The 16,326-nt window shown below is 38.5% G+C and overlaps 1 protein-coding gene across 8 annotated transcripts in view; it reads right to left on the bottom strand.

Annotated features, from left to right (window-relative positions):
- Positions 1–16,326, bottom strand: part of trip12 (thyroid hormone receptor interactor 12) — a 134,232-nt gene that overhangs the window by 95,613 nt on the left and 22,293 nt on the right. For all 8 annotated transcript variants that reach the window (XM_059994041.1, XM_059994095.1, XM_059994077.1 and 5 more), the window contains 3 exons: positions 2,859–3,005; positions 2,288–2,401; positions 68–870 (listed from right to left, as the gene is read on the bottom strand). In XM_059994041.1, the coding sequence (XP_059850024.1) occupies positions 68–870; positions 2,288–2,401; positions 2,859–2,956 (1,015 nt within the window). In that variant the 5' untranslated portion in view covers positions 2,957–3,005. The remainder of the gene's footprint in view (positions 1–67; positions 871–2,287; positions 2,402–2,858; positions 3,006–16,326) is intronic.

A 16,326-nucleotide genomic window follows, 5' to 3' on the forward strand; every position in this document is an offset into this window, starting at 1 on the left:
AATCCATAACAGGACATTTAACCACATTTCTTAATTTGTATATATCAAAACAATTTCAACCACTCACTGGCTAACTTTGCTTGGAGGCCTGAAGGCCCTGGCTTTGAAGTCTCCGATTTAGAAGACCCTGGGAGTGACAGTTTTGCTTTTGGCAGGCTAACTTTAGGGCTAAATCGAGCAGCCCACTCAAATTTGGAGGAACTACCAGTTTTGTTCTGCTCCTTTTCCCGGCTGCTTCTGCGAGGGCTGGGACTAGAGGCTGAGCGCGAACGACGAGCTTTATTCTGATCTTTTCCTTGCTTTAGCCTGGCTCCCTGAGGCACAGCAACAGAGGAGGAAGATGATGTAGAAGCAGAGGAAGAAGAATCAGTGATAGTGCTACACCCAGCTTTGGCTGAGGTCGCTGATTTTGAAGCCAGCTTGGTTGGTTTAGCAGACCTCTCTTCAGCACTGAACGAGTCAGCCAGAGAATCACTTATAGATGCAGCAGATTCAATCTTTTTCCTTTTTTGAAAAGGGGAGGCACTGGCAGACCCAGTCTGTTTTCTGCTCTGGGCCTTACTTGTTGATGCTGCTGGAGCAGTCCTTATCTGATCCTGCACAGGCTTCCTTTTCTTTGGGGACTTAGTTTGCAGCTTGTGTTTTTGTGTTTCAGCAGGATTCTCAGTAGGTTGAAGTGCTTTGGATCTTTTCGCAGAGCAGGTAGAGTTTGAACTGCTGTGATCAGGACTTGGACCACGTTTCACACCTCTTAAGCTGCTTTTAGAGTTGTCCCTTTTAGGTTGTCCTGTTTTGGGTCTCTCTGACCTAATTCGATCTTCTTGCTGTGGCACAGATGCGACTGATGAAGAGCTGCAACTCCTGGAATTTCTGAAAATACAATAATATTTGCCAGAGAACATTGTTTGTACATTTAACTTTATAAACTCAAATAACTCATTATTAGGCAGACTACAAAAAGACAATTTTCTAAAACAATTTAATAATTTCACTTCAGCTATATAGTTGTCAAAATTCTGAAGTACATGGAACTAACATGTTTGCAACTACCACCTTACATGAGGCCTGAAATCCAACATCCAGGTTCAAGAACAGCCAACTAGCAAAATCCTAATCACTACAGTTTCACAACACTATGACCAGTTTGGCCACTTGGGACTTAAATGGATAAAATTTTTCTGTTCTGTGTTCTTTCTTGTCAAAAAGTTCTTTTTTCCATAATTTTTGGTATACAATGTACCTATGTTGCTGGTGTAAGGAAGTTGTTCATGAATAGGTACATTTACTTGCATGTGATTAATAGTCTCAAATTTGACCAAATCTTGTCAAGTGCTTTCCTAGAATACAAGCCCCAATTTTACATCAACTTAGGATCAGATCCAAGTCACCCTCACAAAGTTTTTCAGAGTATACTATCATCTATATCTGCTTTACTTTTTGGAAATATGAAGTGACATGAAATAAGCTTCCATATTTTGAAGTGGTGGTACATTGACTTGGGATGCCAGTCAATATGAGACTGTACTTGGACATAACACACAAAATGCTGGTGGAACGCAGCAGGCCAGGCAGCATCTATAGGAAGTACAGCTGACGTTTCCGGTTGAGACCCTTAACATTGACTATACTTTTTCCTATAGATGCTGCCTGGCCTGCTGCGTTCCACCAGCATTTTGTGTGTTGCTTGAATTTACAGCATCTGCAGATTTTCTCGTATTGGCACTTGGAAGTGATGGGAGAAACCAAAGCCAAAAGTAAACCACAGGCAAGAAAAATTGAAAATTAGATCAAATTTGTCCTTACCATACTGCAATACTAAAGCTGTAAACACTGAAGTCAGGAACTCACTGTATGCTTTACTTCGAAAAGCGCTCTCCATCATTTAGATAAGTAACTTTTAAAAGTTCTGGTCATATCATGAAAGAAGTGACACAAACAGCCAAGCCTAGAGCATGATGATCTACTTTTAGAAGATACTTAAATTCCAGATAACTGCAATTACCTAGAACATCTTCTCAATAAAGCACAGGTTGTAATGGTAATTGTTATTCTTGACTACTGTAACTGAAAAAAGTCAAACCATGTTTAAGTGGCTAATGGTAGTAGGGTGATCATTGGGTGGCACACTTTACTGTAATACCCAACTTCCCAATGACTTCTGTGAATGTTCCAGCCCAGGCAGTCTTTTTCAAGAATACAATAAGGCATCTGATCAGCAATATATACTTTAATTTCAAACCAACATCAAGCCATGAACATTTATGCTGTAAAATAAAATATTCAATACCTCCGCGACACACGCCCTCTGGATTGACCAGAGGTTGTGTCTGACTGCAATTTTGTTGCTTTAGCGGTTGTATTACTTGGAATCTGTCTCTGTTTCCCCTCCTCTGACTGTGATCTGTTGCAAAGAATCAAATAAACCAACTCCTCAGTTAGGTATTGCAAATACAAGACAGATTGTATAGCCTCATTCAAAAGAAATGTCAAAGTTATTTTCATCATTTTCACCAACTTGACTTAGAAATTCTGCCTTTAATTCATTTCTTCAGTACTAATAAAATATATTACTTGAGATGGAGCACTTAAACTTTTACTCAGATTAAATATTAAGAATGCTGCTTCTTTTATCTATTTACCATTTGGCATTTCATTAATAAAGTATGTTGAGCTGACAGTGCCAATTTAATGCTAAATGTCACAGTTCAAATGGGGTCATGTCCACTTTGAAACATAATTGTCAAAAGAAAAGTACCTATGACAGGCTGTCAGAGTTTTCATCTACCTTGGGTTTGTCAGAATACAAAAATCCAAGACAGCATGTAAAGATGTTTTTAACAATCATGTATTTTACTTGCCTTCCTCCTGCTGTTTCGTCTTGTGGATGGGCCCCGGCAGTGTTCCTCTGTGAACGTCGCAGTGACCCCCCTGTATTGTAATTAGGCCGGTTGGACATTGGCACCTCTCTCCTGAAGGGACATACCCTTTCTAGACACTATCATTCACTGAAATAAACATTGAAGTCAGAATAGATGGGGTAATGAAATAATTTTACCTTCAATTACTTAGCAGCAATAAAATTAATCAGTTTATAATTTGATACAGCTAAATTTTAAACTAATCTGAATTTCTCTTCACTACATTAAGTACCTAAGTTCATAAGATCATTTTGCAAGCTTCAACCCAATATTGAAATTCACACTCCAACCTTCCATGAACACCAATAACCCAGCACCTTCAGTATGCCAGATTTTCCTGACTATTCACTTATATACATATTGACACCATTCCTACCGAGGTTTTCAGCAAATCAGGCAAGTTTAAAATGCTGCGAGGAAAGAAAGCCCAGAGAGCTTAAACGGGGTGAAAAAACAAGGCAAATATTTAAAAACATAGGAATTAGGCCTTACAGAGTTAAGGCTGCAGGACGCAGTGAGTCTGTAAGTCAGAGGGGAATGGGGTCCTAGTGAGTTTAGAGCCAGCACTGAAAAAAAGCCATCCAAGCTTTCTGAACAACTAGGCAGCAGTTTTACTGTATTTAAGTTCAGGGTCAGATTTATAAGATTTCACTTTTCAACTTTAATTATCTGAAAGCGCTGACTTTGCATCTTAAACATTAAGATCATTCATACTAAAATATAAATGCAGAAAATATAATTTATAACTACAGCTTGTTTATACATCAGCTTGATTCAAGTGGCAGCAGTGTTTCATCAGGAGATTGTGGATTCACACCTCGCCACAAAAGCTAAACCAAAAAAATTAGAAGTATACATTTAAGAAAATATTAAACCAAAGGACTAATGTGACTGGTTTGTCACAAATGACAGGTCTCATTACAGTAGATTAGTCAAAGCATTGTGTCCTATTCGATATATTTCCTTAAAATCAACATCAGAATGAATTAAATTATATTTCTTGTGTATGGCACCCATGCTTGTGGAATAAAGTTTACTGTCCAACTAAATAGAAACAAATTCAGAACTTGAATGCAGAAAAGCACTCAAAAATGTACGATGTTTGAAACTCCATTGAGTTTCTGTGTTTGTGCATAAACATACTAAATACACAAGACCACAAGACAAAGGAACAGAATTAAGCCATTCGACCCATCAAGTCTGTTCCACCATTCCATCATTGTTGATTTATCCTTCTCATCCCTGTTCTCCCGCCTTCCTCACATAACCTTTGACATCCTGACTAATCAAGAACTCATTAACTTCCCCTTTAAATATACTCGATGGCTTCCAGCCACCTGTGGCAATGAACTCCAAATTCACTACACTCTGGATAAAGCAATTCTTCATCTGATCTAAATTGACACTATTCTGAGGTTGTGCCCTCTGGTCCGAGACTCACCCATTATTAAAAACATCCTCCCTACATCCATTCTATCCAGACCTTTCAATATTCAACAGCTATCAATTAGATCCCCCCTTATTCTTCTAAACTCCATCAAGTACAGTCCCAGAGCCATCAAATGCTCCACATACATTAATCATTCTTGAGAACTTCCAAATTACACATAATATGAAAAGTAGTGATCCCAACACGAACCGTGCACAGCACAAGCAGCCAATGAGAAAAGCTCTCCTTCAATCCCACTCTGCCTCCTGCCAGTCTGCTAATCTTCGATCAGTGCCAGCGTCCTTCCGGCAATATCATGGGTTCTTGTTTAGCAGACTCGTGCAACACCTTGTCAGCAGCCTTCTGAAAATCCAAGTAACATCCACCAACTCTTTGGATCCTACCTGTTATTTCCTCAAAGTATTCCAACAGATGTCAGAGAAGATTTCTCTTTAATTAAACCATGCTGACCATGGATTACTTTAAAATACAGCTCCAAGTACCCCAAAAACTCATCCTTAATAATGGAATCCAACATCTTTCCATCCACTCAAGCCAGGCCTATAATTTTCTTTCTTCTGCCTCCCCATCTTCTTAAAGGTGGAGAGACACTTGCAATTTTCCAGTCCTCCTGAACTACTCCAGAGTCTAGTGATCATTTAAAGATAATTACTAAATGCCTCCACAATCTTTTCACTTACCCCTTTCAGAACACCATCTGGTCCAGGTTATCTACCTTCAGACTTTTCACCTTCCCAATCACCTTCTCAGTAAAAGCAACACTCACTTCTGTCTGATACACTCAAATCTCAGGCATACTGCTAGCATCTATGTGGTAAAACCCTCCCCACCATTGAGCACATCTACAATGAGCATCGTCACAAAAAGCAGCATCATCAGGGACCCAACCACCCAGGTCATTCTGCTCTGATTGCCGACATCAGGAGCCTCATGTCACTATATTCAAACCTATGTACTTTGTAATGAATTTACTGAAACAAAATACTTATTCAGTTTGCCCTCCATTTCCTTGTCCACCCCTTTACTACTTCTCCATGCCATTTTCCAGTGGTATGGTATCCAATCTCTCTTACTTAAATTTGACAAAACTTTTGGCATCCTCTTCTATATTACTGGCTAGCTTCTCTTCATTTCTTTTCTTGCTTAAGGCTTTTTCAGTTGTCTTCTGTTGCTTTTTAAAAGCTTCCAATCTTCTAGCTTCCCTGTCAGTTTTGCTATGTTACATGCCTTCGCTTTAGCTTTTTTGCTGTTCATGACTTCATTTGTCAGTGCCTTCTAAATTGTCCCAAGAAATTTGAACCATTGCTGTTTTGTTGTCGTCCCTATTTATGTCCCCTTCCAACCAACTTTGGTCATTTCCTCTCTCATGCCTCCACTGTAACACTGATACATCTGAATTTTAGGGCAAATTCCATTATATTATCAATGCTTCCTCGGGGTTCCTTACTTTAAGCTCCCTAATCAAAGCTGAGCAACACACACAAAATGCTGGAGGAACTCAGCAGGCCAGGCAGCATCTATGGAGTACAGTTGACATTTCAGGTCAAGACCCTTCAAAAAAGCCATCTTGCAGGCATTCTACAAATTCCCTTACTTGGGATCAAAGATTCAAATTAATTATCAAAGTATGTATGCAGTATACAAACCCTGGATCTAGCACCAACCTGATTTTCTGCAATCTACCTCCACACTGAAGCCTACATTACCCTTTTTACATGCCTTTGCTATCTCCCATAGTATCCCACATTCTGACTACTGTTCAGAGGCCTGTATACAACTCTCATCAGGGTATTTTTACCCTTTCAGTTTCTTAACCACAAGGATTCTACATCTCTCTGAACCCATGTCACTTCAAGATTAGATTTCTTTTAAAAAAAAAACCAACAGAGCCACCCCGTCTGCCTGTCCTTTCAATACAATGCGCATCTTTGGATATTAAGATCCCAACTACTACTTTCAGCCACAACTCTGATGACCACATCGTACTTGCTGGTCTCCAATTGCACTACCTTAATCAGTATACTACATGCATTCAAATAAAATACCATCAGTCTTGTATTCATCACCTTTTGATTTTACCCACGTTACACTTCAACATGTCCCACAGACTCCAATTTCACCCGATCTGTCTGCCCTTCCTGAGCCTTGCTACAAACTGCATCTATTTATATACCAACTGCTGCATCTTCAGCCCCATCATCTGGTTCCCATACCCCTGCCAAACTAATTTAAACCCTCCTGAACAGCTCCAGCAAACCTGCCCACAGAAATGTCTGCCCACTTCATGTTCAGGTGTAACCCATCCTTTCCAACAGGTCGTAAAGCCTCCCCAGATTTAGATGATATAACTTTCGAAAATCTTGTTTTTACAAGAGTTTCCCATAGATTCTTAAAGCATCTTTCAAATAATGAAAAAAGTTTTGTGGTATTCAGTAACAACTAGAAACATGTTCTATTTAATTATAGGCAGTATTTGGGAGAATATTTAACAAAATTAAGTTAGATCAAGAGTATTAGAATAATGTGAAATAAATAGTTGCAGAAAATAGACATTTCTGATTTAAAGTAAAATCAGCTTACAAAACCCTTACATGACCTAGGAACTGGCTATAAGTCAAACAGGTGGCAGCTCAAGTTGAAGGTGCCAAACCAAATCTTAAAACACATTAGACGTGAGTTAGTCGTTCTCAAGACTTTTGAGCGACTAAGTAGTGATGATTTCCAAGTACACAAAACTGCAGATACTAGAAATCTAAAATAGAAAGGAAATCATCAGATCGATGATCAGCCGTGGAGACAGAAACAATGTTAATGTTTCACACCAACTTATCAGAACATGGAATAGTATGCAAAACCGTTTATTCAAGTATTTGCCCTTTCTTCACACATGCTGACTGAATCAAGTATTTCCAGCATTTTTTATGACAGATACAAACTTAAATTCTGCATCTCAGTTCCAACAATCTTCTTCCTCTCCATCCTTAATGCCCATTTACATAAATTTCTTAATCTCCCTACCTTCAGTGATAACACACATCAACATCACCTACTCTTTCCACCCTCTCTTCCTTACAAATGCATGTTTTCTAACATGTTTCTACTCCCAGCTCTAATAGAATGTCAACAATCACCTCTCGCCACAGATGTTTTTACAGTACGGTATACCTAGTAGCTGGGTGCGAGGTGAAGATGTGTATCCAAAGGAGGTACAAGGAGCTCCTTTCATCCACTAGCCTGCAGGTTACCCTTGGGTAAGGTGTAGCAACTGCTTAGCCCCCTGATCAGGGTCATGTGAGGCCATGAGAGCAGGCAGTAGAGAGTTGGTTGTGCAACTGGTGCTTATCACGTCCTGGTTATGCAACCACTGATGGCAGGCAGACCATCTCTGAAGAGAATTGATAATGGCTGGGGTCACCCATCTTGTAAGACACTGCCCAGAAGAAAAAGAAAAACCAACTTCTGTAGAAAAATTTGCTAAGATCAATCATGGCCAAAGACCATGATAGCCCATGTCATATGACACAGCACATAATGATTATGATTTCCAGTCATGCCCAGTAACTTGTAGTCAAAAAAAAACACTTAAAATGTGACAGACATATTGACTGAAGCTTTTTGCATTATAGAGAAAATCTGCAACTGCTTACAACAGGATTGTTACATGTCACAAAGAACATTCTACTCTGAAATGTGTAAGGACCCAAACTAAAACAAGGACAATTCACTTCAGGCAAAGTGTACTTTTCTAAATGAATACTGTGACACGACAGTAAACCTACTCAAATAGAACTGGCTGGAGATCTTATATAAAGGGTACCTCAAATGTGTCATTTTGCAGTTCATAAATCCTTGGATAAAATATAGTTAATTGATTAATAGATTGTTAATTGGAACTCATCAGGACCAGTTTAATTGAGCCAATTAAGCAGCTGTGCCCATTAGCCAAAAATGTCATGGAAATAGTTAAAAGGTTTAAAAAAGACAAACTGCTGTAACTGAGCAACAAATTATCTATTTAAAGGAAATACAAAACAATTTAGACTACCAATACTACTACAAAAAGTTATTTTCTAGTAGTTAATGAGTACATCCAGTGTATGCTGCAATATTATTTTCATCGACCAAGTGAAAATCAGACACCAAGTGCAGAAAATGGACTACCTTTAAACAATGTTTTCAATAGTTACATCCACCAAATCTTCATTTTCATTATAATGTTCAAGACAACATGTCAATACCTTCAAATTCTTCCTAGTTCCCAACTTGAAACAGGAAAATAATTTTCTTGCATCTCCAAACCTGAATGCTTGAAACCACAGTGAGCAAAGCAGTTCTGAATTGTCACACTGCTTATTTCTCACCAACTGAGAAAAAAAATCAGCTTTTTGAACACAAACCCACAAATCTGACTGTACTTAAGAGCTCGCTCTAAGCACAGTGTAGTGTATAATCACATGACGTGCACAAAACTGATGCTAGTTAGATACTGTAATACACAAAATCAGAATTGATGGATGGTTTCAGCCCAAAACATCAACTGTTTACTCTTTTCCAGAGATACTGCCTGGCCTGTTGAGTTCCTCCAGCATTTACTGAGCTTTACCTTCATTTCTAACATCTGCAGATTGTCTCTTGCTAGTTAGAAACTGTTCAGCAACAGTGTTCTGTCCCAAATTAGCAGCATTGTGTCCCAAATTAGCAGCATTGTGTCCCAAATAAATGAAGGGAATCCCAGCCATTTTCAATGTTATGTTTTATTATATAAAGGAGTTGCCCCAATCAGCTGCCCCAATTAACTGATGGCCAAATAGACAGATACTTACAATAAAATTTTACTTTGTTCCATTTGGTCTGTTTTGAAGCAAATTATGAGTCACTGGTCCCAAAATTCACATGTTTAACCTTGCCCAGGACCACTTTGTTTACTTCAGCAAATTATATCTTAATTGTTACTCCAGCATTCAGTGTGTATTACTTTGATTTCCAGTCACTATTTAGAAACTGTTCAGCAGTGTCCTGTCCCAACTTTTACTGGTCTACAAAACCAGTATTTTATACAAACATGATCTATTCAGCACTTGCATTCAAGAGCTAAAACAAATGTTTCTTATTAACTCAAAATTCCTTAGCGCACCCTACATCCATCCTCAGCAACAAAAGATGGCTCTCATTTTAAGCACATATGCCTCACTATCATTTAAGGCAATGGCTTCTTTTTGGTCCTGTAGCTCTTTACCCTAAGAATGAGCCTTGAAAATAGCCATGTGTCACACAGAACCAATGGCCCTTTTAACAGAGCATAACAAATTTGTTCTGTTTCTACATCAAATTTCTAATGTTCTATCATGCCGTATAAAGTCCACAACTCCCACTTGTTTGCAGCATGTTAAATTTACACTTCAAACATTCAGTTTGTAAATTTAGCTCATCTCAGTACATACAAAGTACACCAATTCAAATTTAAAACACGTTTGCTGGTTAAAGGTTAAGGGTATGGAGAAAAGTGAGTAAATGAAATTAAGATGCAAAATGGCCTGAATTAAATTATCAATATTTTTTTATGTTGCACTCCTATTCAAATCCTATTACAGGTAGAGAAGGCTCATGCTATTTTTGGTCCAAGATCTTCCCCATCAAACATAACCTTATTGATAGCAGCACAAATGCTCTCAGTTGTGGCTCAAATTGCAGCCTTCTTAACCAAGTTATGGTTTCAAATACCACTCCAATGATTTGAGTACAAAAAATCTATACCAACACCCCATTGCCATACTGCCAGATTACTGTACTGACTACTGTAATGTCAGTATAGTCTTTTGCACAAAATACTAAGTGGGTAAAATCTGCTTTTTTATCTGATTAGATAATGGGCCTTGTGGCACTGTCTAAGGAAAGGTTCTTTGACAATAACCTTTTTCTCCATAATAAGGGAGGAAATAGCAAGTGTTCTGATCATTTTTGGCTGCAGGACAAGTGCTGGGGAAACATAAAAAAAAGGTGAAAATAAGGCCAGTTAATTTAACTAAGGTGGTGCATGAACTCTTCAAATCTACATTGAATGGCAGCATAAAATTACATTTATAAATGCAAATTAAAGGCAATCAGCATGGATTTGTAAAGATCAGATCTAACTGGCTTGACTGAATTTTGTGAAGGGCAATCAAGACATCGTATGTGAAATAGTACAGGCTACTTCTGCAAATAGTTTGAGGCCTGACACTGGTCAAAAAAGAAATGAGTGGAATGCAATGGAGAACAGAAAATAACAAGGAAAGTTATTACCACAAAGCTCAGTATCGGTCTCTTGCTTTGTTGCGGATTTCCAATTGGATTTCCTCACACACAGATTAAATTCTATTTGCTATTTAGGACAAATGATCATAAAATCTTCATCAAGAAGAATGCATAACCCCTCTGCCAAACACAGCTAATGTTTAGATCACACTAAGATTGATTCACCATATTTGCATATTAAACAAAGAACCATATTCCAGTCACAAAAAAAAACAGCTATCATCCACAGATCTGAACAATGGGTTTCCAAGTCCAAACTGTTGATGAGCTTTAAAAGTGGTATCAGCTCCTGAAACACACTCATCCTTCCTTACTTTACCTCACTAACCTGAAAGCTTCTATCAGTCAAATCAGCAAATATCTCCTGGTTTTTAGTGTCAAACTTTGTGAATACCAACATTCATGAAACATTAATATGGCATTTCACTTCATAACTTAGAATATGCAAGTTGAGATACTGCCCTTAGTCTACAGTGAATGCTACTTCTCAGCACAGAATTAAGAGTGGATCTGTAGTTCTCAACTTGGGAACCAGGAGATGACAAAATCTGACTAAATGTTTGATCCTTGTGACATTTACCATCTGGCACAAAGCATGGCTGAAAGATTCTGACACCCTTGGCCTTTGGCAAGTACACCCATCTATGAAGCTCCTCAAACTTTAAGGTACCAACAAACTGGGTTTTACCAGATTTGCAGCATAGAAATTATGCCCACATCTTATTTGGAACATCCCTACCATGCTGTGCTCTTAAATGGAATCATCCTGCATAATCTCATTTATCTATTTCTTCCCCAAATTTCCAAGATTGTACAGTTCTGAATGTCACAGGTGCAAGTGTCTCAATTCAAAAATTTAGTATTGTATTCCCCAATTTCTTAATCTGAAAGTGTTTCCATGTGCACAATGCAACACCAAATTTTGTACAATAAACTTGCAATCTTCTGATCAAATACATAGATAATACAATACGACAAGCCTTCTATGCCAAGTTTCACCCAAACACTTTTTCAATGAGCTGCAAGAATAAATACCAAGGATCAAAAGTTACCTACCCAACACCAGATTCACTCTCCCTGATCATTCGCCAAATTGGCAAATAAATATCCCCAGTTTTGTTAAAAAAAGTCATTACTTTGATATTTCAAAGTATTAAGTAGACTTCCATTCTGAACACTTTTTTCATTCCTTCATAAAAATATTCTGAAAGAACAGTTTCATTTTTTCCACTCAGTCCCCAATCCAGTTTGGGCTGAAGCTCTCTACCCCATCACAACAATAATCTTATTGCTCTCTAATTTATTCCATTATCCTCATACATTGTAACTGGTTGAAATCTAATGTATATTTCTGTGAATACTAGCCTTGCCTTCATTTAATTTTAAACTTGACCCTCTTTCTCTGTTGCAAGTATATACACATATACTGATTTATTTAAAACCATCCCTTCATTCCTCTCAATGGTGTAATTATAATTCAATTGAAAGTTCTGCCTTTGCTATGACGATCTATTGTTCCCAAAATCATTCCAAATGTTACATGAACCATTCTAAGTCCATGATCATTCTGAAACCATTTGATTTCAGCTTGTACAGTAAGGAATACAGGACATGATTTGTAGAATCCTTCTTACTATATAGTACAGCTGGAAAACGAAGTAGTCCTGGAGTTCTATTCTGAATATTCTCACCCCCCCCCCAAAAAAAAAAGCCATCACATATACCAAGGTTGAACAAATTAGGAAAAAATTAACTCAACTTCCTCTTTACCAATGGTTGACACAAAAATCACACATTTAATACAAAGCTACAGATAAAGAACATGCAAACACAACACCAAATGAGTTCCACAAGCAATGCATCAATATTTCCACTATTCTGGATTAAGACCATACATTAAAGATTCTACTATCTGAGCGCAGTGAATTCCAAGGACAGCCATCTTAGAAATTCTTCTTCATTTTAGTCTACAAGTGGTGTTGCCTTATTCTGAAAATATGCATTTTAGTCATATTCACACAGTAGAAAAATTCTTCCAGCATTTAACTTGTCAGATCTCCAAAATATTTGTCTCAATCACATCACCGGACACTCCAATAAGTCTAGACTCAAAGTCTGAAGCACAAAATCTACCATATACAACCTTGAGATTCATCATCTTGCTGTCAAACACACATGAAAACAATAGAATCTATGAAAAAAGACCAAATATCCAATGAGTTAAAAAAAAACAAATTGTGCAAGCTATATATAAAAAAAATAAGCAAACATGAAACAGAGTTTCTAAAAGCAAGTCCACAGTCACAGAGCCAGTTCAGTGCTGAGACAAGTATCTATGACTGCAGGCCACAGCTGCAGAGTACACTCAATACAAAAAGAAAAACTTGCGCAAACAAATAATAACAGATCATGAACCACAGAGACCCCAGAAAAGAATCAAGGAGCCAGTTCAGTATTGCAGCCGGTGCAGGAGCCAGATGGCAGCAGGCAGTTCACCACTGAGTGACGAGCCAAACAGTTTGCCCTTTGCCCTCAGCCACAACGACTTAAGATCTTTAAATCTGGCTCAGCACTTAAACTGGCTAAACGCCAGTTCATTTTCTGCTCCTGTGCCCAGGCCCTGCTACTTCAATCTGGCCTGAAATTCACCTCATTGGACAAACCAATCAACTTCAGGTTTATTGTCACTGAACCATACACGTGTATCCATTCTAACAAACATTCCTCTGGACTACTGCACAACAGTACATAAAACTCACATATAACATAACTAATATTACCACAAATCAATTAGCAAAAATGTGTATTTACAACTAGAATGCAGTAACACTACTAATGCTTCATGCATAATGAGACCTGGCTGGTGACAGAGTTTAGTAGTGTCAGCCAGGTGAAGAACCCATTTCCCATCCCAACAGATCTTGTTGGACAGATGGGAGGGATCATTGACCATGCTAAGGGCCCTGCATATACAACACTCCTGATAAATATCTTAATGGTGAGGGAGAGAGCTGATGATCCTCTCAGCAGTCCTCACAATCCTTTGTAGGGACTTACAACGGCATGCCTTACAATTTCAGTACCAGTGATGAGCTGGTTAGAATGGGAATGAGGGGGTATATGAAAAAGAGACTTCCTTGCCTTAATCTCCCTAGGAAGTGTATACCTCAGAATGTATGCTTTTGTAACCAAAGTGAGGGACCAGGTAAGATCATGCCTACTTATCCTGATCTGAATTGTTGTAGCCGATAATACATTTTCTTTAAGAGTCCAGTACAAAGAGTTTGGCTATAACATGATAGTTATGTTCCTAAGAATCTTTGTTATAGGAAATGGTGTTCAAGCAGAACCAGCTACAGTTGCATTCAATGCATGGATTTAAACAAGTTTTCGTAAACACACTATAACCACTACAGCCCATGTAACACAAGTGTTCCACAATTCAATATTATAACCAATTTGTATTACAACAGAACTAGCTGTGATGTTTCATTCACACCATGACTAATCGTTGTAAATCTTGTCTACTTTTATGCTCAACCCTGCTTGGAATAAGTCAGCAGTCCACTGGCCTTCCCAATTGCTGTAGCTATACCACTGTTTATAGAACATAGAATAGTACAACACATTACAGGCCCTTCGGCCCACAATGTTGTGCCGACCCTCAAACCCTGCCTCACATATAATCCCCCCACCTTAAATTCTTCCATATACTTGTCTAGTAGCCTCTTAAATTGCACTAGTTTATCTACCTCCACCACAGACTCAAGCAGTGCATTCCACGCACCAACCACTCTGAGTAAAAAACCTTACTCTAATATCCCCCTTGAACTTCCGTCCCCTTACCTTAAAGCCATGTCCTCTTGTACTGAGCAGTGGTGCCCTGGGGAAGAGGCATTGGCTGTCCACTCTGTCTATTCCTCTTAATATCTTGTACACCTCTATCATGTCTCCTCTCATCCTCCTCCTCTCCAAAGAGTAAAACCCTAGCTCCCTTAATCTCTGATCATAATCATAATTTCATGCACATCTTCAATATCCCCTTTGCTTTGAGTCTTTCTCTATTTAAAGAGTTCTTTTAAATAAATAAATCCTCATTGTCAGAAATTTAGCTTCACAGCTACTATTGTAACTGTCTCTTTTTTTTTAAAAAATGTACATATCTTCCTAGGCAGTCGCCAGCATTACTTTCTCAATGATTCTCAGCCATGAGCCTTCCTAGCAGCCACCTGCACTGCTTTTCCCCAGGATTCCTTGTTTTGACAGAAGACAAGTTACAGGAGAAAGCAAGCAGATTTCTTGAGCGTCTCCATGGTGTATTGAGCTTTTGACAGGGAAAAAAAATCCCTGTTGAATTTTCATGAAGAGAACCAAATAAAGATCTGTCTCAAAAGTATATAAGCTACTCAATAATTAAACTTTCTTCTTCATTAGTATACAAGTTATAGAATTTCCTTCCTAATTTAGATATGCCGGTCTTTGAGGTTTCAAATTGTGTCATTCTATTTGTCCATCACTCCTATGCAAGTTTGCTATTAATTAAGCAACTCTAATTTAGAAGGTTGTTCCCTTGGTTTCAAATTCACCCACAGCTTCATCTCTCATTTCCTTTAACTTACAGAAGCTCTACCTCAGAAAAGTTAAAAGTCTGTCCTGAGCCTTATAGGCTCATCAAGCCGTGCTTATTCCAGTTTGAAGCAACTGACAGTACAAGATTCCCCCCTCGGCGAGGTTAACCCCGGCATTTTGCCGATACCTATTTTCAGATAGGTGGACTGGAGCAATGCGTGGTTAAGTGCCTTGCTCAAGGACACAACACGCTGCCTCGACTGAGGCTCGAACTCAAGACCCTCAGATCGCTAGTCCAATGCCTTAACCACTTGGCCACACACCTCAGAATGAGGTATCTAAATAAAAACTGCAGAAACATAGAAAATAGGTGCAGGAGTAGGCCATTCAGCCCTTTGAGCCTGCACCGCCATTCAATATGATCATGGCTGATCATCCTACTCAGAACACTGTACCTGCTTTCTCTCCATACCCCCTGATCCCTTTAGCCACAAGGGCCATATCTAACTTACTCTTAAATATAGCCAATGAACCCACCTCAACTGTTTCCTGTGGCAGAGAATTCCACAGATTCACCACTCTCTGTGTGAAGAAGTTTTTCCTCATCTCGGTCTTGGATGGTAGGATTTTCAATCTGGTGAACCTTCTTTGTACTCCCTCTATGGCAAGGAGGTCTTTCCTCGGATTAGGGAACCAAAACTGCACACAACTGCAGGTGCTAGGTTTAAGCTCTAATAGACATGGCATAAACTCTAACTGGATGGCTGTTATACAAATTCTTAGCCCTTCTTTCCTAACCCAGATTACAACCACAGGTTAAGAACTCTTTCAAATACGGCACATAAGCTTCATTGAATTACCAACCTACTCATCCTCCAAGCCACATGAAAAATAGTCATTAAGGGTTATATTTGAATTATCTTTCACTTATCCTATCACTAAACACATTTAATCCCTTTGCTTAAAGTGATACTGTATATTTCTATTGATGTATGAAGTCCACTTGTAACAATCCAAAAAAAAAACTGAAGTGGAGAACCCAAATCTTTAACTCTGGCAAACCCCAAATTAACTTTAAGCAGAACAGTCCAAAAA

Source organism: Hypanus sabinus, chromosome 2, assembly GCF_030144855.1.
Source record: "Hypanus sabinus isolate sHypSab1 chromosome 2, sHypSab1.hap1, whole genome shotgun sequence".
In the NCBI taxonomy this organism is placed as follows: Eukaryota; Metazoa; Chordata; class Chondrichthyes; order Myliobatiformes; family Dasyatidae; genus Hypanus; species Hypanus sabinus.